This window comes from Dermacentor albipictus, chromosome 3, assembly GCF_038994185.2.
Source record: "Dermacentor albipictus isolate Rhodes 1998 colony chromosome 3, USDA_Dalb.pri_finalv2, whole genome shotgun sequence".
Lineage (NCBI taxonomy): Eukaryota > Metazoa > Arthropoda > Arachnida > Ixodida > Ixodidae > Dermacentor > Dermacentor albipictus.
The window spans coordinates 22,962,479-22,989,787 of record NC_091823.1 but is presented as its reverse complement, the minus strand read 5'-3'; the positions used below and the strand labels follow the sequence as shown (position 1 = coordinate 22,989,787).

Here is a 27,309-nt window from a genome sequence, read left to right as displayed (position 1 = left end):
CTGTATAACCATTTGCAACTATGATGCAACACAGAATGGAGAAGTCAATTCCAATGAGACTACTTTTGCTTTTTCTTGACGTGCCATCACGGCCCTCATCCCTAAAACGAAACGACAAAGCACCAACAGAGCACTAGCATCAGCGGCAGATGTTTATCGTTCCGGTGCCTCCTAAGCCTGAGAAATAAGGTGCTCAAGTACAAGCCACTCAAACCAATTTCAGTTGGCCAAAACAACTTCCCTACTGTGCCTCCCAATGCACACTTCCCTAACAGCCATCCAAGCCTCTGAACAAGCCAAAGAAAACCAAAGAAGACGAAAAAGAAAAGAGAAAAAAGAAAATTAAATGACTAACCCCAAATCTGATTCCCAGCGGACCATGCGAGAAGAGAAAGCAACGCAAAGAGCAACTCCTGCTTTGTTTTCTTTTTCTTCTCTTCTTTTTGGAAAGGCGGGTGAGGGTGGGGGGTAGTGGCAAGCAGCACACTACATGGCAAGAACATAACACTGCCACAACCACCACAAGCTCAGAGCAAACACTACCAGATGAAAGGGGGGGAGTCCAGGCAACAATAAATATATAAAGGTTATCAGGCTGTCCAATCCTTCTGCCCTTCCTGGCAGCACAGTGCAAGCAACAATAATGAAAGAAAAGGGCAAAAGAGCAGACGAAAATGAGAGAGGCAGAGGAAAGGAAGCACGCAGATGAGAGAGGCAGGGTGTCGTCGTTCCCGTGGCAACGCTCCCCGGCCGCAGCCAAACCAATCAATGAAGACCCCATTTCCTTGAGGAGCATTGCTACCGGTAAGCCTTCTTTCTGACAGAATGCCTTCCAGATGACATGGCTCAGCTTACACCCTATTTGCAGCTCAACAAATGCAGAGATGGCCAGTGTACTTGGAGTGTGTAGGGTGGGTGTAGCCTTCTCAGTTCAACATAGCAGTATAGGCGCCAATAAAACAAGTCTTCTTGACAATTCACTTTTACAACATTTTGCAGAAACCAGAAACGATGATTGTCAATGTGTGTAAATAATCGAACGCCTCAAGAAAGGTATGCGCTTTATTAAAGGAATGGTGCATATGATGGCGTATATTTGTTGCAGTGAAGTTATTTACGTAGTGTTGTTTCAGGTAATTCCGTAGAAAATAGAGCGATTAACCAGCACATATGTAGCTGTAGTATAGGTAGATGGTATGTGCACCTTAAAGAGCCTTAACATCAAGCATTCAGCAACGAAAATGCCATGCAACTCCATCGCCTAGACTATTTTTAAGGGATGCAAAAATCATTAAAAGGGTTTGTTTTGAAATGTTTGCATGCTTATTGGAAATGATACACCTAGCCATCTTGCCAACAAGGCACATTTGTGCTGCTAATAGCTGCGTTCAAGCAACTAAATACAAGACAACAGCATTGCATCTGGGACTAAACTGATGCTATAAGCAGAAGATTACATACTACGCTATGCATATTGCTCCTGCACGCACGTTACCTGTATGTATTTAATCTTTCCACAGTGACTTACGGCTCTCAATCAGCAATCCATCACTTCATCCTTTTCATGTACATTAGTGATGATGACCAAACATCTAATTGTTACAAATGTCTCAGTGTCAGCATTTACTGAAGCTCATGACATACTGTACTTATATAACATGGTTCTATTGTGTACTACTACTAAAAAAAAATCACACGTACAAAGGAGGTAGGGACAAAAAAAATATAATTGCTACGTAACCAAACAGGCATTAAAGCAACTAGGTATCGTTAACAAAAAAAAAAAAAAGATCAAGTGCAGTTTACAGGGCAGAGATTCAGGGAACTTGGAAATGCAAAACAGACAAATGAACAAAAACAGACATGAAATATTATGTAAATAGATAAAAAAAAATGACATGCTTCTTCTCATATGTTACAGTTGCAACAACTGGCTTTTGCATAGCCTGTTCTCCCCTCCAGCTTGCTCTGTGAATACTGCCTCTATATTAAGTTGCGTTATTGGCCCCAAAAATAGTCAAATTAGGATGAAGCTTCGAGAGTATATTAGAGTGGGTACTTCGAAAAAAGGTTTACCCCGCTATCTGAAGAGGGTGCTGAGATTTGCAGCCGAGGCAGAGGCCGCTTGGGTTTGGAGTCAGCTGCAGAGCTTCGTGGCAATGAAGACGACTTGGTGCTACCTGTCGCAGGGCCATTGCTCTCTGTGCGCACAGTGAGTGACGATGAAGAATTTGTAGATGATTGGTGTTGTGCTGAGGCTGAACTGTTTCCATTGTTCACATCCTTGGAGGGTGCACGCATGGCAGGCGGTCTAACGACAAGGCCATTGGGGGGACCCTGGCTCAACGGTGCTGAGGATGGGTTCGTGGTGGAGGCTGAACTTGATACCGAACTTGAAGCTGGCAAAGAGTTCGCCTTAGGATTTGATGCTGCATCCTCTAGCCGTCCTGAAAACAGGAGCGGAGAATAAACTGGTTAAATAACTCACTAAAAAACTGTAGTGCAAAGATTAATGCAGTCTAGTGCACTTTCTTTTGCAACAACACTTCCTGCGCTGTGAGACGTAACATATTAGTGTGAACAAAGGTGACTAACAAGGCTCAATGAGGCCACTTGGGAAAGAAGATCCTACCTAAAATTTATTTCAAGAGAAATAAAGTGCCACCTGATATTACAAATTTAATCAAGCTTTCCAATTACAGGGCAACAGGTTTGTTGCACATTCACTGTTCAATAATATTGCTCATCGGAGTTCATTCAAGGTTACAGAACGAAGCATATACAGACCTACATCGTTGGCAAGTTCACAAAGGCTGAACATACAGCTAGTCTGGCAAAAGGTTGGCATAAAATCAGACAAATATCCCATGAATGGATCTACATAGGTACGAAGTTATTCTAGTAGCAATTAGTTATGCTTCACATTTAGCACATTTGCACTATTATAACGTGCAGAGTTGCACTGAAAGCTTGAACAGTCAACTAGAGTTCATTCAAGCTTCTAAGGACCTCAGATTTTAGACGTCATCAAAAGCTCGTAACTTTTCGGAGAGAAAGTGTTTTCAACTAGCAACTACTATTCCACATTAGCGCTGCCTAGTGGTGGTTTGTGAGCAGTGAATCCAAGCCATGCAACAGCCCCAAAAAACATTTTCGTTAAAGGACTTTGGATCTGTGCCAGTGCACTGAAACCTTGAAAAGTACTGTGTGCCAAATTTCTGTCCAATTTTTTTTACTTCAATACTTTTTTAAAGTTCAGCTGTTTTTGCAGAAAGCACTCGTAAGGGAAAGAACTAATACATAGCATATGGGGCATATATGTGGTTAGGAAAACTTATATCTGTGGGTCCAAGAGCATACCAAGGGAGTTCTATATGTCTGTGCAACTGTACAAGAGGATCACTTCACATAAAACCTGTTTATCGGCAAAACAATCTCATCTCGTTCTCTGCAGCACTTTGTGTCAGAAGATGGCATTCTGGAGCACTGCAGTTGCACGCTGCCTGTCTAACTGGTGGTGATGACATCAGCTAGCTTGCAGCCATGACAAAATTCAGTGCAGTGAGGCACAGCAGAATCTTGCGCATGCAAACAAGACACGTCCTGCTTAAATGGGACATCTGGTCACTTTAATTACAGTTCTCACATCAGCTCATGTGCGCCTGCACTTGGGAAGAGTTGCAATTAGTTGTTCCATGCTCCTCTAGAGTGTCAGCTATCAGTGCACCAATCACTGCCCTGCCTGGTAAAACCAACAATAGAAAGTTGAGTGTTGCTCACCTTGCTCATGAGAGCCGCCCCTTGATTGGTGGTGGTGGTGGTGGTGGTGGCCGGAGCCCTGCGGTGGCTGGGACAAGTGCCTGCTATTCTTGCCAGCCGCTGAGGACGACGAGGAAGACGAGGACTTGTACTGGCCATTCATCAGTGGCGGAGGCTGGTGTGGCTGCTGCTTCTTGTGGTGATGGTGAGAGTGGTGGTGAGAGTGGTGACTGCTGCCATGGTGCGAGCGGTGGCTTGAGCTGCTGTGGTGAGAGGAACCCTGCTGTTGAGTGCTAATGCTGGACTGGCTAGCAGGATGCGCGCTGCCACCACCACTGCCGCTGCTGCCACTATTACTATGGTGCTGCTGCTTAGCCACCAAGCTGCTGCTATTGCTGCTGCTACTTCTTGTTCCTCCAGGATCTGCACACAGATAGACGAAGGCCACCGCCCCTTCTTTACAACACAGACAGCCAAGACTTTACAAGGCACTGATGACTCCTGCTCCCTCCTCCCTCCCCCCATCTCTCATACTTTGAGCTTTCAATCAGATGGTGGCTGGCACAATGTTGCTGCATTCTCAACGTGCATGTTCAGGCACCTGCTGATTTCAATATATAAGAATGTGACAAAAAAAGAGGGGCAGGCTTTGTGCAGGCATTCCACAATTACCTCAACCCACTCTAGTTTGCTTTCCAATTTATCTAGAACCTTAGAGAATAAAGCAAAGCAATTTATTAAGGAATGTTTTTGCTCTGCAAGAAACCACCCTTGCTGTACAATGGCCAACTATACCTGCTGATCACCATGCAGACAGTCCACTGTGCAATCGTGTGCAAAATAGCTTCATGACCCCTAAACTAAGCTAACTAAGCAATCATACTATATATTAAATATATCATTGCACACAGCCACAATTGTATTCGCTGACATTATGTTGTTCAAACAAAATGAACCAATTATGAAAAAAAATGCATATGTACACATTTCCTGTTTGCTAAATAAGCTGCATGAAGAGAACTTGATGGTACTTGCTACCTTAATTCCTGTATAAGACGTACTACCATCAGACATTGTCCTGCATGTAGCTACTTATATAACTTATCTTATCACTAATTAAAATGCTAATTCCAGCAATAAACAAACACTTGTTTTTGCATATTATACACCTTCATCAGGTATGTTACCTGTGCTTATCTGTAAGTATGTGCACACACTTGCATAACCAGTGACGTAATTAGTGTACCACTGCATCTGCTGTACAGCCGTAGGGTGCTGTGATCTCTTGTTCAGCTGTGTCCCCAGCTTGTTGTCCTAAGCCCAGCTCCTACCAAGAGGAATCTACTTGAATTCAACACCGATCCCACATGCAACATGTCAAGCTCCGTACTTGTCCCAAAGAAACTGTCGGCTCTCCTCAACACAAGTGACTGAATCACTAAGTACCTCAACAATAATTGTGGGTAAAGTGGTCAGAACAGTCCCTGAAGGACTGTTTAAACTTTTGACACAGCACCACAGTTGTTAAACAGTAGCAACTGTTTAACAAATGCTTAACACGTGTTTAACAAATGCACTGTTCTCACCTCACATACAAGCATAATATTTTTACATATGAACATCAGATAGTAGAGCAGATAAACTAATGTTTCTTTTCATATACTAAGATGCTCTGTTTCAAATAATGTTACAGAAAAGAGCTGCTTGAATGACTTCTTCAAATGACATGTGCAGGCTCATGGTCACCTATGAATAGCTTGCAAATAAAAACGGCAACATAAGGATTGCAACAACTTTGGCGCACACACACAACCAAGTTTGTCTGCAGAAGGATGCACACAAATATATTTCATTAAATGTGCCCATCTCACTTACATGATTGTCTGTAAAACAAAAATGCAACCGTTTCTTTCTTTGTTTGTTTGATTTGATTTGAAAAATTTAGAAAAAAGATTTCATTTGAATGTTTTTCATCTCCACTTATTACATTATTTTCACTTACCAAGATCTTGGACATCTTAATACGTAAGAACAACTGAGAATGTGGAATAAGAATAAAAACTGATAAGTGACACGCATGCATTTGATGGAGCATATATACTTGTGTGCAGGTAATCTGTGAACAAATTCAGTTCGAAATGTGTGCTTGTATCGCTGCATTTCTAGTCCTGCCATTCTTATTTTCACACTATCCATAGGTAACTCCTTCAATACACAAACATGTCAACAAGTCTAGATTAGGGCTACACAACTCAATACCAGCGAGAGCCAAAATTGGCGAGCCACAATGGCAACACTCTAGCGGAAAATAATGCGTCCTTTACTTCTGGAAACACTCTGTTTGCTGTCATTTGTCACTGTACTGAGCGTTAATTTTCACATTGAACCCGGTTATAACGAACAGGCTTAAGCACTAAAAACAGTTTGATATATCAGGTAACTTGATATGACTAATGTCGTTGTCAGGTATGCAAATTTGTTATCTCCAGAGAAAAAAAAAGGAGCACGAGATCAAGAAATCATTTAAAACAGAACTGCACATAGAAGGTTGTAATTTTTTTTCCATGTGACTTGAACCGCTTCTCAGCACCACAGAGAAATCGAATTTTCGATGTGGTAGACTGCAGATATGTGCTCTAGTCAGTCCACCTCCCTCAATGCTGGCGCAGCACGGGCATACAACATCCCCAGAAGGTATGTCGTGAAGTGCTGGGCAAAACCCCGATGTCTCAAGCAGATGTGGCGAGTTTAATATACTCAATCTCCAATCCATCCTAAGGGAGTTATTTTACATGAGTGTCGGTCACTAACTATAGAGCATTCAATATACAGGATAATTCACTTTATCTGGTTTCGTTATATATTCATGTTCATGATGTGATATCAGCACTTGAGTACCAAAGGCATCTCTTGTTCAGAAACACCAAAGAAAACATCTAACAGATTTAAGCACTTCCAAAGAGAGACACCAGTTTGAATGCACTCTGAGCTATATGTTTTTGCGTGTATTTGTTTTTATCAAGGTTCCTATAATACCTAAAGAAGGCTGCTCCCTCTGCCTGTCTTTTAGTTTCGATGAACAATGCAGGGTGATGCAGCTCTAGCTGCACTGTATAGCTGCAGTCTTCTGGTGTTGCTAAGAAAGGGTTGCGAAACAAGCGATCGCTCTGTCTCATCGTCAACTGATATGAAACACTGTTGGAGTTCCGCTGAAAAGTTCCTGGCATGTTCTGAAGATTTCTTCAAGCGCAAGAATGTTTGAAAAACATCTGATGCTATATAATTTTCAAAATGATGCCAGTTCCATTGAAGTTTTTAAATATGACAGAGATAAAAAACATTGTGGCTTTCATTATAAGAATGGACAAGAAGTGACTGCATCTGTGTTTTAATAAGTACTGATATGCGTCAGGCTAGCATCATGTAACGAAATTGGCTTACCATGTTTTGTCCACATTACTGCGAGCTCATTAATATGTATCAATGAAGAGCAGCATGTTAAGTGCATCAGCTAAGCAGGAACCTTTGAACAATGTGAGTGGCACCAATATACCAACATTCTTAAGCAAAATTACACCCTCTGGGTTGTATCTTACCACATAACAATGATGGTCATCTGTCCTGACCACATTTCCTTTCTTTAACGCTGCGAGCCCAATACTTCCAAGTCACGAAAGGCATGTGTGTTATCAGCATGAGTGAGCATTCTTGACAGAGAAGTAGCGGTCGGAGCAGCGTTTTCAAGGAAGGATAGGAAGCAAGACAGATGACGACTATTGTTGTGTGGCAAGATACGACCCGAAGAGTGTACATTTGTTTAAGACTGTAGATCCATATACGCTTGACTAACGCTCGCTCCCGATGCATGGCAATGCAAAAAAATTTCTTGTCAAGGATGACTAATAAGGCGAACACACCAAACAAAAGCACCTGTTTGCAGGCATTTATTGGCAAAGCACATGTTCAATGCAGTTATGGACACTCCGCAAATAATGTGGCCTTAGCATTGGTAACTTTGTCAGTAGATTCAGTGGCCATGCACCTTTCTCTGTTCCTAACAAGAGATGATTCTACGCTTCCGCACTATGATTCTATGCTCCCTCTTTGTTTTAATGCATCTGCCAGCGACAATGGTTCACGTCATATATTGGGCTTAACGACAAACTTGCGGTTTTTCTCATTATATGGTCAAGCTTTGGTAGCAGCTGCAGCACATCATTAAAATCCTAAGCTCAGTCACAGGCCACATGTGGCCCCTGGGCTGTATGTTGCGCAGTCCTGCTCTAGACAATAAGTGCATCAGGAACAGAGGACGACCTTGGAGAATAAAAACCAACAGGAATGTGTTAGGCCAAGGCTTCACTTTGCATTCAAGCTATACAGTACTCTACATTACTCACACATTAAAGTCACTCTTAATGTTTTAAAATTTCAACCTTTTGGCACAGAAACATGACAATCTTTTTGAAAACAAGCACACTAACTTCAGCAACCTTGTGTCATTTTACACTACTTATAAAAACGTAACTACATAATTACATGCAGCTGAATCTCTGGTCCCCTGCTTGCACCTTCAGTCTAATGCTGTAAGAATGTCTAAAAGGAATTAAGAAAACACGCTTCTGCTTCATTTCATGCAGTTCACTTCTGCACTGCGCCAACCTCCCTCAAATGGCGGTGCATGGAAAACGGCAAGCAACACCCACCGGTGGCATTGCCATTCCACGTGGAGGCCGTGCTGCTGCTGCCATTGACGGGGTTGCTAACGGCAGGTGGCGCCCGAGCCTGCGCGGCCGCATTGGTGCGCGAGATGCCTATCAGGTGGTTGGGATCATGCGAGAGGAGTCGCTGCACCTGGTTGAAGTCCCCCAAGGTGTTCTTGATCCGTCTGGACAGCTCGTCTTCCTGGCCCGGATCCACCTGCAAACAGGCAAGCAAGACAAGCCATCAACATTAACATGCTCACAGACCTCTTGCTTTTCCTTGTATGAGGCTAACATTCTGAAGTTTCAGCCTTTCCTGAGAAACCAACAACAAATACTCTTCTTCTGCGATTAGAGATCTACCATGAGATGTTAAAGTTCTCATAAAAGATAGACTTATGATATTAGTTCTGCCATGATATCGTTTACAGCATTTTCAACGCCTGCTAAAATAAGCAGCAAGTCATTCTACACATAAAATGAAGCATGAAGACATGGACAGGCAATAAACTAGGCAAATCTATGAACGTTTATTGCACTTGTCACCATTACTATCACAAAGTTCTTGTCTGCAGGATATTACAAAAAAATGAGAAAAAAAAGTGTGCTCCATTACATTCTCCATTTACCACCTGCTTGCCTGTGTGCAATCAATTATGGCTGCCACATGTGTCACCAGGCTTTTTCATTATTAATATATACCATATCTTCCTGTGCCACTGCATCTATGGCGGAACGAACTGCAAGGCCAGAAAGCAACAAAGTTTTTCAATGCACAGGAAGAGGTCACAAGGTGCTATATTGTACAGGGACCTCTTACCCCAGTTAATGCAGAAATTACAAGCAGGAGCAACTCAGATGTCATCCAGGTAACAAATGGCACATACACATAAGTTGTGCAACAGACAATGACAATTGAGAAAGGTGGGGCAGATGGTGATAAGTGTCACAGTCAGAGGAAAAATCAACAAAAGTTTGGTACATTTTAAAACCTCCTGTGTGCAAGCAAATCACCAATTTTGCAAGTGAAGTGGGAAAATGCCCAGTTATTGAACCTGATCAGGCATACCAATTAACAAAGTGAATTCTCCAACACAAACAACATATTTTTTCTGTAGTAGCTTGTGACAACTTCAAGCAGTAAAAGCAACACAGAACACTTCGTATCTACAATATAATGCCTGCACTGTTTCTTATTAATAAGAAAGAAATTCCTTGCCAGGCTTCTCATAAAAAAGAACGCTGCCTTCCGATTAGCCCACCTCGCGGAAGAATCCATGCAGAAAAATAGGCAGTTCAGACTAGCAAGGCTCATTCAAAATGATTAGGGAAAGGCTACATGGGTACACTAATTGTTGAAAATCCATTATAGGGTTATAAATCTCACCCAGTGGGTCGACAATTTATACATACATCGAGCATCCTGAAAAATGTCCACAACAGTAAGCCCTGATTACACCTAATACCTGGACGCCACGGACGTCACATACCTTGATGGGGGCCCTGAAGATGGGATGTCCTCCCGACTCTCCTCCGCCCACACCCGCGCGAATTGCGCGGGCCTGCCGCTCCCGCTCTCGAAGGGCATCACGCTCCACGCTGCGCAAAAGGAAAGAAAGTAGCACTGTTAGAGAACACTCGAGCGATTCACGATAATCTGAACCTGAACCTAATTGTCCCCTCCCCCAACTATACCCTCCCTCCTCAACCCCGAGACAGTTCTGAACAAATGGGCAGTAAACAGTACATATCTTACAAAAACTTGCATCAACAAACAGGATTTGTCCGGTCGTAAAATTTTACCATCACAACACGCCTGAACAGCACAGGACATAGTGTTGAAAGCATTGAGGCAACTCGCAAGTTCAATTTGCTTAGTTACTCCTACGACAAGTTCTGTCGTAAAGTACCTTTGCCGCAGTATACTCCACATACTGTACCGCCGCACACTCAGTAGGTTAACTGAACAGCTTGCTACTAAGTTTGAAAAACATGGCTCCTTTGCGGAAACATTCACGTAAACATACGAGGCAGAAAATAATTTTGCTGCCTACTAATAAAATGCAATTCCTAAAGTTAAAAAAAAAAAAACTGCGTTACGGCTGATAATCATAGGTGTCTTCTTCAATCCTTATTGTATCCTTCAAGACTGCATACATGTCAACACAACCCTCCGTACGACGTCTTGTTGAGGCTTACACTACATATGCAAGTGCAGAGAACAGTGGAAACGCGTACAACCGACTATGATGGTCCACCTCACAGCTTTAATAACAGTGCGCTCACATGGACGCAAAACCCCTTTCAATCGGCGCGCGCGGGACGCAACACAAACGCGCCGTTACCCTCTCGGGCGATAAGAAACCTTTATCTTCGCCGGACGCTCCCGTTTCCGAGCGCCGAAAGCAGACATCAGCTGCAGCAGGTGGCGCAGACGGCAGCGCATAAGCGCTATCCGTGCCAGCTTATCTGGCGCAACACCAGATACGCTGCCGTGCGGGAAGCCAGCGCGCTTTAAACCGACCACGAGACCGCCTCCACCTAACTGGCCGGCAGAACACACCAGGACGATTCGACACTGTACAGTGGATATGAGCGACAAGTGCAAACTCTGAGCATGGCTGAGAGAAATACCGGGAAGCCATAACACAACGCCACGGCAAAGCCACAGAGGCCGCGACGAGAAGCCGTGGAATAAAGCCCCTGGGAAAGAACTAAAGTAGCACCATTGGTGTGAGTGTGCAGGCAGCTCCTATCTCATGCGTTTTGTAGATTGTAAATCAAGTTAGTAGAAGTGCGACGCCCGTCGAGCAAGGCCCTCGGCCGGAAAGATGGGCTTGCGCAATTGTCCCGCTAGGGAACAGCAGGACGGTGCGGTTCGGAGCGGCGAAGTGTTAGACGTTCGAGAGAAGAAAAAATGCGAAAAGGCAACGTTGAGTATGACGATGGAATGTACGTAGACGCAAGTGGCGAGATTTTTGTCGTGTCTGAAAGCGTAAAAATATGCGGTATTCAATCAGCCAAATTACACTGGTACTCGCACTGTGTTTAGAAGCATGACGTAGAGCCCCTAAAAAAGCATTTTTTTTTTTTTTCAGGGGATTCAAACTCGCAGGTTTGTGCCGATGGTGCGGTTACCACTTGTTCGATATTTTAGGCGTACACCGCGTCAATGCGTGAAGCGAGGTATGGAAGCTTTCAGTCAGCTAAACGTTTATACTGGCAAAAACCGTCCCCACAAGCAAGCAGGGCGGGACGCGAGTGCGTTTGCACGCAGACGCATTAAGCGTTGGCGCTCCTGACTGCGCCACTGCGCTGGAAATGGGCATCAGGACTCGGCGACGGTGAGAAATCGCACGGTTTCAAACGTGAGGAACTGCGCTTTTCGAAGGTCGAGCAAGCGCCATCTTGAATGTCCACTCGCGACGCAGCACGCGCGCCGAGGCAACGACAGCGAGGCCCTGGGACGCCGAAGACGCAGCTCCCGCACTTAGCGAGCGCGCGCCAGTCGAGCCCAGCCGTGCTGGTGCCAAGGTGAGAGCAGGAGCCAACGTTTCGACAAGTGGACTTGTCTTCCTCAAGGCGACTTATCGCTCGTGGCTCTCGCCGCCCATAGCTTCCTTGTGGCCACCACAGAGGCGCTGCTGCAGCTCCTAGGAGAGGAGGCAGAGGCTCAGGGGTGCACTTGGCGCTACTTTTTTTTTTTTCGGGGGTTTTACTGTGGAACAGAGTGCCTCGATGTCCTTCTCGCCCGTCGCTCCGTTAAGGGTGAAGACAACCGTGGCGTCTACTACGGCGTTGGGGCACACGAATTGCGGATACACGCGAGCGCCGGCAACGCATCCCTACGGCGTCCTCCAAAAGCATCTCGACCGCCATTCGCGTGCCCAACGCCGTAGTAAACGCCGCTAGCCACCCTAACGCCGCGGCTGTCTTCACTCTGTACGGAGCGGCGGGCGAGGAGGAAATCGAGGCAGCCTACAGTGGAAGTCCCGAGAGAACGCTCTTCGCGCTGACGTCAGACCTCTGCACCACACTTGCCACGGAAAGTACACAGCGCACCGAAGTCGAGCTCTAGGAAAGCTCACCTATATGACGGCAGCAGCAGCAGCAGTCGCCCACTCGCAGTTGCGACATTGACCAGAAAAAATTTGGGCGTCGATTATGGCAGTGCGTGGTTCTGACGAGATGACAGGTTGAGATTTGTGCAGGTTAGGCTGCACGCCTGCGTTAAAGTAAACGCGGTGGCCACCGTTGCGGGAAGTCGCATTCATCAGAACCTCATCACACGAGAGTCAGCTTTTACTGGGTTTTGTTACTCGCAAATATTTGGAGCTTAAGTCAGGTCACGTTATTTCCGGTTCCGTCTCGCCGCTGTATTCCACGCATTACAATGAGCTACCAGCTGTGCTGTTATATACAAATAGAAAATCGATTAGCCCAGTCTATTTTTTTTTATGCTGAGCGGTAGCATTTAATTCTGAAGGATTGAGTAGCTTGGATCTATCCACAGGAGGGTAAGACCGGCGACCGGCACGGTGTACGTGAAGCGATGCACGAGCGTCGAGAAACTTCTCGGTGCGTTTCAATTGCTCGCTTACGGCACAAGCGGCGCGGAGGAAGGACAACAACGCAGCGACGGCGCGACAACGTCACACAGCCGATGACGCCAGAGCTTCGGGCGGCGCGTGCCACGCGTGCGCCACTTCCGTCGCGCCTTCCGCCGTCGTTACTCGCGACGTGGAGAAAAATACCCGGCGCGGCGGGGGTGCCCAGCGTACGCTGCAAAATCGCCCGGACGCCAGCCACTGCAACGGGCTTGATATCTCCCGGGGATGTGCCCACATTGGATGCGCTAGGCGGGTAGCAGCATCATTCACGAAATGCCGGTCTACGCGAACAACCTCCGCTACAACTGGCTCCATAAAGGTCACCTCCGGGATGGGACCTCGAGTATCTCGCAACAATTAATGCATTCTGACTCGACCGCAGTCCGCGGAATCCAGCACAACCAAGTTTAATTTCGTTACCGCTCCAGTGCGACTCTCAATCCCGGCGTTAGACGAAAATACGGCCTTCCACCGTCCAATCTCATTAAGTACCTTTAATTCGCTCTGCAGGCATCGCGCGAACGCTTTCAAACGATACACGTCGACTGCGACAGCCCAGAAAATTGCGAGTCCGCAATTCCATCTCTTGGTGCGCTTTCGCCGACGTCAGCAGTGTGGGTCGCCGTTGGCGAGCTGAAGAGCGCGGCCGATTATCACAATGCCGCCTCGACAAGCAAAACTACGCAGCGGGCGTCAGAATGGCGCGAGAAAAGGTCGGCGCGGATATTCACTTCGGCGGTCACAGCCGCAAAGAGAGAGACAGAGAGAGAAAGGAAAAAGGCATGCGCGGCCACGGCCAGCTAGACGGCTCTGTGTTTTTCACACAGGTGAACGAACGGGTACTGACTCGTTGCGCGCGGCGCACGAATGCCAACGGAACAACATTTTATTTCTGTATCTGCTACGAAGGAGCCCCTGGTCTGAAGCGCGAATTCGACCACGGCACATAGCACGTTCCTTAGGGTTTTTTTTTTTTTTTCGCTAGTAATGCCGTCGACACGTTGTCCCGAACATCGAGCTGCAACCTTAATGCGTTAACGACGGCGTACCAGTGACATCCGATGATCCCACCCTGCTAGTCACCCGGCGTCGAAGGACGGCTGGCAATGGTTTCCGCGAGCAGAAAGAGGCCGCAATTGAGGAACGAACATCCACGAAGCATCCAGAAAAACGCTGACGTTCGAGCTGCAAGGTAACGACTATGAAAGTGGCCCCCCACACAGGCACAAAAGGACTGGCGTCTTTTGCGGTGTATTTAGAAAGAAAGACCATGGCCATTCTGCCCCTACCTTTCTCACATCTCCGCTTTTATCGGCTATGTCAACGAGCAGCAAACATTAGAAGAAAAATAAATAAAAGAGCGAGACAGTTGCCACGGCCACTTTCCTCCACATGCCACTCATCCTAGCCGAAGCGGCGGTTGTCGCTGGGAAAAATACAGGAGCCCGATGATTACACGTTCGTTCTCCGCTCGCAAAAGCGCGCACCAGCGAAGGAAACAACGCCGGCCGCCCACCCTTTCCCTCCCGAGCCCAGTGCTAGCATAACTCGTTCGGGAACAGCCGGAAAACAAAAGACGCAACAGGCGCAGCACGCGGCGCCGCAGCGCGGCCTCCTCATCGGTCAAGTCTCGAACAAGATGTCTACCGCGGCTCCTTCCGGGCCCTACAAGGACGCCCTTTCACGGCGGCGACAGAGCGCTCCCGCGGTGCCGTCCCGTCGGGCCGCCGCCAACAGTCACGGCGACCGGCGCCGTGGGGGATTCGTATATTTGGAAGCGGGCGGCTCTGACAGGCTGCGCGCACCACAAGTTCACGCTCGTTGAGGTAGCCACCGAGTTGGGCTCATTCCAGGGAGGCCGCGTCGGTGTCGCCGACGGCGCATATACATGCGCGTCCGGCCAACAACAACGCGTGGGCGACGGGGACACCCGGTGGTGGCGTGCGTGACCGCAGGCGAATGCGCTGAATGGGCAGTGCACGCAAGACAGAACAAAGCGCCTATATTTTACGGATCGCAATCTAGCAGCCCAAACACTTCGCCGGAGCACAGGAACCCAACTACACGGACGTGCAAACGCACGAGATAATGAAATAAGAGAGACACAAAACGCACAGATGGGCGCGTCATCATCATCATCATCAGCAGCAGCAGCAGCAGCAGCAGCAGCAGCAGCCTGTTTTATGTCCACTGCAGGATGAAGGGCTCTCCCTGCGTTCTCCAATTACCCATGTCCTGCGCCAACCGATCCCACTCATGTTCCCTTACCCGGCTATTCATCATTATCTTTGTCTTCTGCAAATAATCTTCACCCCCACTATTACACTCTCTTTGCTAAGGTCCTCTATCATTTGTTGTAACTCGTCTGCATTGTTGCTGAATAGAACAATGTCATCGGCAAACCGAAGGTTGCTGAGATATTTGCCGTCGATCCTTACTCCGCGCAGACAGCCAACCAAATAGTTATAAGAATTCTTGGGCCACTGGCAAAACGTAGCAGGATTCGAAAACACAGGGACAACAGAAGGTCTGCGACACAGCGTATACACAGAACGATGGAAATCGGACGTTCGAAACGTTGCATCAGCTGCTTCTGAATTTGATGGGCACAATTACTTGCGAACGCTCCCCGTAGTGCCAAAATAAGAAGATTATCGTAGGTAGCGGACCATTAAACAATCCTTCATTACATGACGTATTAATGGCTTGCTTGTGCACGCATACCGACGCTGGGCTTTGCTAGGGGAAACGAGGACAGCGAGCGTTCAGAGGTCAACTTAGCCGAGACGAAACCAGGCTACGATCACCAGGAACGAGCACGCCACTATCTGCTGCAGTTCTTTCACTTGCAAAAGGAGAAGAAGAAAAAAGAGCGTCCCGGCTACTAACGACGGAAGAATGCCGTCATTTTTGCGCACTGCTAAGCACACTGCATGGGGGCGATACAAAACAAACACCGCGACTGCCTCATTAGCAGCTGTCCAACGGGCGCCTTCGAATAGCGTCGCACTGCTACACAATTTCGTACGAACAAGGAAACCAGGGACGCTGACGTCAGCAATATAAAGAAAGAAGAGAGTCCCCGACTAATAGCATTTCGCCGAGGGAGTGACGGTTGCAACACGGAGCATGATAGAGGGGAAGGAAGCTCCGGGCGATTTCCTTCTCGCCAAAGGAGGCCACGCTGCTGCATGCACGCCGACCGGCCGGTCGACGCCCGTGCGATTACGTCCGAACGGTTTCACACCGCGCTCCCGGTATTTATGAGCGCCGGGTTAAGTCACGCCCACTCGCTCCGACCACAGAGAAAGAAAAATGCTCCGACGCCGCTCTCCGTCGTGGTCAGACTTCAGCCAGGAACCACAGCGACACGCTGACGCACGCGCCGCAATGCTACGTCATCGCACAAACGCGGTGGCTAATAGATGTGTGAGCGTAAACCAGGGATTACGATTTTGTCGACGCTTGCACGATAAGACTCCCAGTCAGAAAGCAAGCTAACAGAAGAGTAACGAAAGAGCCGTTACTAGGCCGATAGTTTAGGCCACCGCACTGTAGTCGCGGACAACTTTCTGTGGTTATATGAAGGGAAAGCTATCGGCGCATTGCTGCTGCACGTGTGTTACACCGCGCCAAGTCGTCCGGCAGCGTTGACAGTGCTTTTGGTCGCTCGGAATAGACGCTGAATCGACGCAGCTTCCCCGTGTGACGCTTTCGCGCTTGCCCAGACGCGCAAGGGAAAAGCCGCAAAATAACTAAACTTTGACACTCCATGGTGTGTTCTGTCTTATTTAACTGTTGCTAATAAGTTGTCTACGGTTTCTCCTCCCGAGCCTAATTAGCCTAACGTGGATTAAAACGCGGGACTCTTTCCAGGAGCGTTCTCACTTGTGCGCGCTTTGCCTCCATAGCTGTCCCTTCACAGCCACAGAAGGTTGCCCGCGAATATAGTTCCTTCTTCGAGACATGACGTCCTAAACCGACAATACTAACGCTATTCTTGGTATGTTGTAAGGAATAATGACTAAGGAAAAAGTTAAGGTGTCAGAGGGGGGGAAAGGACACAAACCTTCAAAACGTCTTCGGGGCGCCATGGGTATCGCTTGTCGCGTTCACATATTAAATTTCAATTATGGGGTTTTACATGCAAAAACCCCTTTCTGATGAGGCACGCCGTAGTGGGGGAATTTCGACCACCTGGGGTTCTTTAACATGCACCTAAACCCAAGTACACTGGTGTTTGCGCATTTCGCCCCCATCGAAATGCGGCCGCCGTGGCCGGCATTCGATCCCGTGACCTCGTGCTTAGCAGCCCAACACCATAGCCACTAAGCAACCAGGGCGGGTTACGTTCACATCTCAGACGAAAGTGTTAACACTATGCATGTCATGCACATAACACATCGCTTCCCGCGCGCCGCACTGTGGTTCGAGTCGCGAACGCTCAGGCAACTTATGAGGAGGAAAAGAGCGGAGACCCGAAGAGGTCCGCACAGAGCGGCCTCGTGTCTGAGAAGCCTGCCTTTGGCGGTCAGTATATAGTTGCCGGCAACCCAGCAAACTTTAGCCAAGCTGTTCAGCGAAAGCAAAAAAGAAAAAAGAAACATTGTGCAAGATAGATTTTAACATGTACAGTGTACATCTTAAAAGGTGGGTCTTAGAATTGTACATTGCACCGTGTTTCTAAAATTTTTCTTTTTGAACAGCTTCGCTAAAGTTAGCTGGGAAACACGGTATACTTAATCACGCCATAGAACTTGAACGTTTCAAACGTAGATGCGTACTCGCGCTCGCTCCAAACAAGGCGCAATTGCTGTTCTTTATCGAGCGGCCGTGCCCTGGTGCACGCAACAAAACAAACAGAGCCCGTCGATAACACGACGCGCGCTTTGCACATTCGACGCGCTCCCAGTGGACGCCCCACAAAGGCCGGCGGGCAACTTATAGCGGCGACAGCAGCCACGGACGGTTTGACGAGAAACAGGGCCGGCTCGGCGGCGCGCACTTCCGCCTTTCGAGGTTGTCTGTACAGCGCGGAGGGGGGGGCAACGTGAAAAATTTAGAGAAAAAGAAAACCGCGTGGAAGAAGTGAGGCTCGAAGTGGAGAACAGCCACCACGGCCGGCACCGGGTAGGCCAGGCGTGCCGCGCAGCGGTAGACGCGTAACGTACGCTGCAGCGTTCCTACCACCCTCGGCGCACACACCGTGCGGCCCGTGTCAGCTGCGGGAGAGATTAAAAAAGCAGGCGAGAGAGGCCGGGCGGATTTCCGGAGGCCGAGGGGAGGAGACGCGCATCGGCGGCGGTCGAGCCTCCGGCGGTGCAGGTGAGCACGCACACCGCAAGGACGTTCTGCGGCCGCTCGAAGCGAACGGCGTAAACTCGGGGAGAGGATGATGAGGGAGAGAGGTAGCACTAACGGCAAAAGGTTAGTTACAACCGAAGGAGATCAAAGTGCGCACGTAACCAAGTAGCCGCGAACCGCACTCCACAACTGCTTCCGCGATCGCTTTCTGAGCCACGGTCAAAATCGCAGTGTGCTGGTAACGAAATGGACAGAGCATATTAGGAGGGGCGAGTAGCCAGACTCGGTGGTAACACGAACGAACAGAAACTGAATACTAGGACTCTGCAATTCACACCACGACGCTGGACTTGGTTCCAGCGTCAACTAAGCGGCACCTGTCGTTGTTTTCTTTTTGTTCGCTCATATAATTACCTGGCTATGGGAGAGGCCCGCGGCCGCACAGACGACAGCAAGAGAGAGGGCCTGCGTTCTCCGAAAAATACCCTAGACGAGAGCGGGTTACTCGGCGTGGCTTGATCGCAGTTCTTCGGTAAATGTGGGTTCTCGTGACGGGTAGAATCGTCTCTCCTCTCCGCTGATCGAGCATGCCGTCCCTAGGAGCCATCCTGCTGCGTGCTTGTACGATTCGGTGCTTTGTGGCGACTGCCGATTAAGATGAGAAAGTAGTAGAGCACGGCTCGTACACAGGCACGTTGGAGTTTCAACTGACTGTGGAATCCGACCTCAGAACACTTGATTGGCAGTAAAACGCTGTCTCAAACAACATCAGAAGCGAACACTGTCAATACTGAAAATCAGTCCAAGACAAGCTCCGTTCACTGGGTCGCCAAGTGGCTTCGAACAGCGAAGAAGTCAAAGCGGCCACGTCCCCTTTTGTTCGCAGTGCGCCTTCATCGCGGACGACAGGGAGAGATCCGAAAGCAAAACGTTACTGGTTCGGTCGTGTCAAAGGATGCGCGGTTCCGTGGCCCCCAAGGACAACAAAGTGCTTTGTTCCCGGCTGACGCGGGGTGGCCCCTCCACGTCCAATGAATGCCTGGTTAAAAGACAACGCCGGCCCGATCCCAATCTGAACCGGTCCGTTACGCTCGCTTAACGAAGCAGCGCAACCGGCCGAAACAATGCACGACCGGTCGTCAGCTACGCGGCAGCTGCGGGGCGTCGCAAGATTTCCCATAAAGGTCGATTAATACCCCGCCTTCCAGACATGACCGAGAAAAGCGATCGAACGGCTCGGGCGTGGTTGCTTACAGGGGAGCGGGACGCAAGTTCTTTGGCTTTACGAAGCACACTCACTTATTCACGCGCACCAGATTATAGATTTAGGGCCTACTTGCAACAAGCCCAAACGCAACTTGCAGTTTCATAAGCCTCAAACCATTATACGTTCAACAACACGTATGCTAATTTTACACATACGATACGCCCCACTATCCGTTTTGGAAATGGTGAATGACAAAGCCATAATCGTCTTCGTTTTTCCTAGGATGCTGTGCAACTTAGTGAGACAGCATAGAGTTGCAGTGGGTAGGGAAACTCGGCTCGTTTACTTGTTTGTGTGTCCATACATGCTTTAAGAAAACGGAGGTCGCGCGTGGATGGAGGGACTTTAGTCGTGTGGGTGGGCGGCGCAACCGTTACCGTACCGCATCGGGTTCTGGTGTCGCTGGCTACGAGAATGGATTGCTAGTTGTTGGAGGCGCGAGGGGGGAGGGTGCCTCAATGTTCCACGACGGCAGTCTATGGCGACCAAAGCCAGATAGATCCACGCTTCGAAGCGGACTCATATCGCGTCGCAGCCGCGTGACGTAGTAAAATGTATCCAATCAAGAGAAACGGGAGCGATTGGAGCGCTGTGCAAGACGGGCGCCACGGTTATCGACGCGTGTATGCTCCGCGTAACAAGAGCGCAGTGTATAAGAGCCGAGTAGGGCGACGCGTAATCCCGGCCGGGCCCGCCGCCGCCAGGGAGGCGAGGTCAGTCAACCACGGCCGACGCTTCCTCGTGCAGACAGCGGGAGCGGCGGGCGCACGAGCACGCGCGTCCAGGCAGCACCGACGCCGCCGGGCCCCGCGAAGGAAAGCGTAGCCGCGCGACCGCGTCGCTGTGGCCCGAACGCTAAACATAGCACGCACGCCCGACGGGGCTCGCTCTCGCTGACACCGCCGCCGTTGGCTTGCTCAGGCCGAGACAGAGCGGGCGGTGGCACACGCGCACCCGGCACATCTCGCCGTCTGAAACGCTATCTCCACCGTCGACGATGACCCTCCTCGCGTGCCAGAGCCCACAATGGTCCCGCCCACCTATCGAGGAAGCGTTTTCGTGCCTTCGAACGCGTGACAATGGTCAAAACAAAACGGGTACAATAAAAGTGGGTGAGGGGTCGAGGAGGGTGTGTACAGTGTCTCGCTCAATGTGGAAAAATGCAACCAGCGACGAAATCGTCATTTCTTGCCGCAATCACACACACATTATATATATATATATATATATATATATATATATATATATATATATATATATATATATATATATATATATATATGCGTGTGTGCGTGCACACGCGCCATTTTTGCGCCTCTATTTTGTAAAAGTGGCGCTACCTATTTTCGTGCCGGGCTTCACTGCCAAACTGGTATTAGCTCCAGCGGTATTACAACAGCGAGACGTTGCAAACCTGCGCATACAGCACCCAGGGGCGCAACGAACGGAATCCTCGAGCTTTCATAAGTTTCGCAAGTGACAGCTGCTACTCAGCGGATCGCAAAACACTGTCAACAGAGCGAAGTTGACTTAAAGAAAGAACCACGCTGTTCCCTTGAACTTATTGCTCAGACAGAATTTCCGATGTGGTTTTTCAATCTGCTGAAAAACCAAAACGCATTTGCGAACAACAGCTGCGCTCACGTAAACGCGACAGTGGTGAATCGCATCGCATCGAATCCACGTAAACAGCGCCGATGCGCTAGGAAGGCGCATCGCATTAATGCGCCAGGCGAGGGCAGATTAACCGGCGCTAGTCGACTCGCGCATGTGGCGCTACATGTAAGCAGCGACGCATCGCCTTTCCCAAATGCGCTTGGAAATGTGATGCACTAGCGCTGCACTCATGTAAATGCGGCTACTGACAAGACGCTATTTCTACAACCTACACACTACCACCTATGCTCTCTCAAGAAGGTCAATGTCCAAACTGCTATGCAAACACAGAGCCGACCAACTATCTCGTCGGTCTTGCTCAGACCAGCTGGTACACGAGCTTGACGACGCTCGATAACGTATACGCGCATACGTACAAGCACTCGCATGCGCTTTCCCATACATCAGTCTCGCGTATGCGGCGCCTCTTCTAAAATTGGCTTCACGCGATGGAAGTTTCGACGTGCGCCAACTGAGCGCTTATTCGACGTGTTCTTCGCCAAAATGACGTAACTGTGGCTGCAAGGGCTTGCGAAACGCGGCTGCCGCGAAGGAGGAAAACTGGCCTGACAAGAAACAGATATTTCGTTGAAGGCTGGGTGCGCTTACATGGATATTGAGGCCATGCGGGCGCATCTAATTATCATTCAATACGAAACTACAATATGCAACAGAGAACTTTTATTTTTATAAATATTTTTTCACGACTCTCCTTTGGAGGTATTTGTCAATGGCACTATGCAGTACACAGCCCACAACGCGGCCCTTACCGCCACCGAGATTTCGGCGCACTAAAGTTTCACACTGTTATACAGACGCTGTTAAAGAAAGAAAAAAAAGAAAGAACTCCTTTTACCATAAGGCTCCCGTTTAAGCGCCAAAAGCTACAAAGAAGCGACTGCATTTCCGCGTGACACTACAGTTCGCCCACTTCATTTCCACTACGTGATTTCTAAACTAGACCGGGAGTCATATTCTGTTCTCGTTATCGAGAACACGGCTGCTCAATCAGGCATGAAACGAGCTCTCCTTTGAAGCGCGGGCACATTTACATACAAACCAGGTACAGTGCGTGCTTGCGTGCGTGAAGCGCACTGATGAAGTAAAATAATTTTAAAAAATGGGATTTGGGGGGGAGGGGAGGGGGGGTAAAGAAAGGGAGTTCAGAATCCCAGGTCCTCTCGTTCCCGGGAACTCATCAGCGGGCGCACACAAGGTAGCGCGATTTCTCGGGAACGCCACGGGCTCTCCGAGAATTACGCCGACGCGAACGCGACGAAAATTGAGAAAGGAGGAGGCGGGATATACTCTTGCGGCGGTACGATTTCTTTCTCGCCGACGAAGAGGTGGGAAAGAAAAACAAAAAAAAAAGAACGAGATTATTCATCCAGGTAATGCGATCGCTTTGGCGGCGCAAACGCACACACGCATGACCGCGGCAGATGAAGAAAGGACACGGCTGCGAAGACGTTCGCGAGAAGCTGTTTCAATGAACAGGGATACAATTTGCAGATCGCCCGACACACGATCGATGAAAGCTGCAGTAGCAGCACGAATATCACAAAGAGCGACGTTCTCCGTGACGGTGTCGACATCGATACTCCCAACTGCATAATGGCGGCTCGCGGTGGGAGGAAAAAGTAAAAAAAAAACGGCGTCGTGACCGGACTCCTGCTTCGCATTGCACTGCGAACTTTTGCTACAGGAATGATGTCACGAACATCGTAAACGTAGCGCTTATGAAGTAAGATGATCGCCTTCCACGCTAAGACGCCATTTACTTAATTTCTCGAAGTTGCGTCGCCTATGACTATTTCTGTTGGAACTTCAAATTCGGTAGCGTGTTACTCGTTATCCTCCTCCAGAGACGTTAGTTCTGTGACGGAGCTAACGACGCTGCGTGGCCACAGACGACGATTCTCAATCACTTTCAAGGCTTTGTAAGATAGTAGCTTGATTGCTACCAGAAGGCGACATTAACAGAGAAGAGAGGCAGCTGTAGCAGAACTTAAGAAAGTGATCGCGTAAGTAACACCTAATAAAACCGTGAACTCTGCAGAATACGCGCAAGTAAGTCCCCGAGGACGAGGCATTATTTGCCGCCACGATCGCAACGAATCAGCCCAATGTACTTCATAGTTTGAAAGTTTGCGATTTCATACAGAAGCACCCAATAATCGACAGCTTTGTAACAATGCATACTGCTTTAAACATTGTCACCCAACCGCCTTAGAGCTTGCTAAGTTGCAAAAACCTGGTCGGCATATTGCAAATGTGCTATGACCAACCGACCAATTTCGTTCGCTAAGCAGTTTCAGCTCTTGACCCGGAGTTCGTTCCCCCGACTATGATTCGGATAATTAAAGTTCTTAATTCCTCATCTTCGTGACACAGTAGCACAAAAAAAAAGAAGAACAATAAGAAGTACGAAACAAAGCAAAGAGAGCGCTACAAAGGGAAAGCACAAACAAAATAGATCAGAAAATAACAGGGGGAAAAAAGAAGAGAAAATGCGGGCGATGCTTCTGGCGCGTTCTCGCTTTCTCCTTGGGCCCCTCCCAACAGGACCAAGTTGTGTAACGCACGGATTGCTTAAAACTGAGCGTAAGCAAGCAGGCACCGATTCGGACTCCACTCGCATCACTTCAAGGATTCACAACACCACAGCGACGTTCACTGCAGCCGAAGCAAGGAACATCAACCTGACCTCAACAAGCAGATAAATGCTGGGGGGGGATGGGGGGGGGGTGGCAGGCGCAGCAAGGCGCCGGGAATCATTCGGTATGAGCACCGCATGCGCGCCATTTTTGAGGCTTCGGCCCCCGGCTGCGTCCGCGTGCGCTCCGGACGTCACACCTGCGGGTTGAACGAACCCGCGCGAGCTGATCGCGCGACAAACGACCGCGTTTTCCCGGTGCACCGAAGGGGGGGGGGGGGGGGGCGAGCTGCCGGCGCCCTACGTACCTGCCCGCGGTCTCACAGCGCGCACTGACCGCCACTGTTTGTTCTGACCTGAGCGCTGTCCCGGAGTCGAAATGAGCATCTCAAAGCAGTTTCTGCCGCCTAAACAGGGCTGGTGTAGCTATAGGCCAGCGGCACGCGTGAAGTGAACGGACTTCGCGCGACAGGATTGGGCTCGCTGCTGGCGTTCACACGCACGGCTTGGCAGAGGGATAATAAGAGAAGAGTGTGCGTGACCGCTAACGTAGAAAAAACTTGCGACGCATCATTTAGGTCAATTAAGGATTAAGTAAATTTCAGCGATCAACGAAAGCCTATTTATTGTGCAAAGACAACCATTGGCACGCATGCTGCGTGATTACGCGAGTCCTGCCTATTTGCGCAGTAAACCGGCGCAGCGTCAACGACCCCGTCCTAATAAGTGTACATTGACATTTTATCTATCGGTCACCGTCACCGGGCGTTGCTGCGCGGATGCACTGATAGAATACGATACTGCAGGCTTATCGCACGCATCGCGCCATGCAAGCATTAACGCACATCTGTTCCAGTGAGGAACGCAGACGTCAGCATACGGGCGCGAGCGAGGCTCGTCTCCCAATCCAACGCCCTCGGCAATTTCCATAGCGTCGCGGTCATTCGGATAGCTCTGCGCTGTCGTGTGAGAACCAATCTACATCTCATGCACTTCACCATTCTCCGTAGTAGTAGAAGGCAAACAAGCAAAGTGAGCAATACACACGCCAAAATCAGTCGCTGTTTGTACCCTACTGCGAACTGCGTCACCGTTCCATCACACTGTGTTCACGGTAAACGGTACACTAGGACGCGGGACCGCAACTGCCAGCTACAGGAGAGCGCCGACTGGCGAGCGCTTTACGCCGGCGACGCTAGCCCCCCACTACACACATGCAAACACGAAGTAAACTGCTACCCCATACGTGAATACGACGGTGGTGAATCGCAGTCATGTAAAAGGAAACAATACGTAAGAAAATAGCAGTGGGTGTACAAGTCGTTTTAGCGAGTCGCAGGAAGAAAAACGACTTCATTGAGTTCGGGACCTGAGCCAATGTCCACAATGTAGCGTGAGTTCCTGCGAGAAGTTCCAACATCCAACTCTCTAAAGTCCCGGCTTGTCGCATTGTGTACGCGGACTTTCAGACAAAACACCCCAGCAGTGCGGAGCGACTCCCCAAGCACTCCCACATAACGTAGGGACTGTCCGGAGGCACATACATGCATCCCTATTCCCCCGCTACCACCCGCCCACCCACCCCCATTAGCAGGAACGCGTTTGTCGGTGTGGCACACGTGGAGGAAAGAGGGGGCCCAACAAAGGACCAACCAAGTATGCAAGCAGCCCAGCGCGAGAGGGGGCCGCCACAGAAGGCAGCAAGAAGGCCCAGCCCAAGAATTATGCTCGGAATGCTCGGCACCGACCTTGCGGGCGCCCCTCGCGTCGAGGGCGAGCCTGCTCCCGCCAGCAAGGTCACCGAGGAAAAACCCGGGTCAATCAAGTCATCCGAGTCCGCCCTGCTCTGGTCAATCAGAGAGCGCGCGCACTCGCACCCATTGCTTTCACGCCGGCACTGCACGGCCTCTCGCTGTGTAGTGGGCGAGGCGGCACAACACCGTCTACAGGTGGCGGTACAGCAGAGGACTGGCGAAAACGTTTGACGAACTCCGTCCGGGAAATCACAAGGCAACGCGCGTCAAAGCTTTCTTCCTTTTGTTCAAACGAAACGTTCAAATAACACCATTTCCCAACGGAGGGTACTTCGGCCAACAGAGAACCTTCAGAAATGAAAAGCAATCAAGGGGCATTAAGAATACTCCGCCAACATGCTACTCCTTGACACCTTATCGTGTTTGCAGCATAACTGGTATTCCATTCCTGCCCACCCTATATAGCATTTTAAAATGTGGTTCCGTTAAATCCGAGTTATACTAGTTTCGCAGAAAAACAGCTATATGCCCCCTGTCGGCTATAGAAGACAAAGCACCGTGCAAAAAAACACGCTGTTTGGTGGCGATACCGCAAGAAACAATAAAAAGAACCCATTACAAGCATTGTGCTTCAGTACTTCCGCGTCCTGTTCTCGGCATCAAAACAGCGCGAAGGGATTCGTTTCCTGAGGTCTGAAGACTGAAGGCAGGTCAGAAAGTACTCTGTCGCGATTAAATCTTGCAGGCTAAATTAATGTAATTAAATTCCGGGGTTCTACGCGCCAAAACCACCATATTACTGCTGTGAGGCACGCCGTAGTGGAGGACTCCGGATAAATTTTGACCACATGGGCCTTTTTTTTTTTAACGGGCGCCCAATTGCGCGGTACACGGGCGCTTTTTTGCATTCCACAATCCTGCAAAATGCTGCCGCCGCGGCCGCGATTTGATCGCGCGTTCTCGGACCTCAGCAGCGCAACGCCAAAACCCCTACGCCACCACGGCGGGTCTTCCACGGGCTACGCTCCTTGTTAACAATACGTGGCTTTATGGTGCGTTTCACGTCCGTGTCGTTTTTATGTCGTGCAATATCATTTAAGCAATGGATTACCAACTTGCCCGGAATGCTGCTCTCATTATGGTGCGGTCATGATGTAGACCTCCGCGTAGAAATGAGCGAGATATTGGTTTGTGGTGGATGACTCACCGGTAAACTTTAGAACAAAAGCAATGAAACCAATTCATAAATGTTAGAGCATCGTTTAGCAAATGCTCGGAATTCGTTATATTTACAGCTTTGGCGAATAACCACCAGCCATTATTACAACCCAAAGGGGTATGGAAGTCACTACAGTGAGCGGCAGCGGAATTTTACGAACTGTCTCACCTGCAGGGGAAAAAGTGGGTCGCCACCCCGACAGCTCGTCCACAGTCTCGGCACATATGCACGGCGACCACTGACACACACAGGGATAAAGTGTGCCAAATACCGCGTCGCAATCCTCCGTTACTGTCGCTTCGTTAACAACAAAGACCGTCACACGCTTCCCGATGACGACGACACCGCAGGGACACTTTCTTCACCGACAGCTAACGCGCG

At 49.1% G+C, this 27,309-nt stretch overlaps 1 protein-coding gene across 3 annotated transcripts in view; it reads right to left on the bottom strand.

The window, feature by feature from the left end:
• LOC135903897 (AF4/FMR2 family member 4-like) overlaps positions 1-27,309 on the bottom strand; it is a 209,078-nt gene that overhangs the window by 89,696 nt on the left and 92,073 nt on the right. For all 3 annotated transcript variants that reach the window (XM_065434347.2, XM_065434348.2, XM_065434346.2), the window contains exons 2-5: positions 9,953-10,061; positions 8,466-8,679; positions 3,781-4,182; positions 2,077-2,447 (exon numbers count right to left, since the gene is read on the bottom strand). In XM_065434347.2, coding sequence (XP_065290419.1) covers positions 2,077-2,447; positions 3,781-4,182; positions 8,466-8,679; positions 9,953-10,061 — 1,096 coding nt within the window. The remainder of the gene's footprint in view (positions 1-2,076; positions 2,448-3,780; positions 4,183-8,465; positions 8,680-9,952; positions 10,062-27,309) is intronic.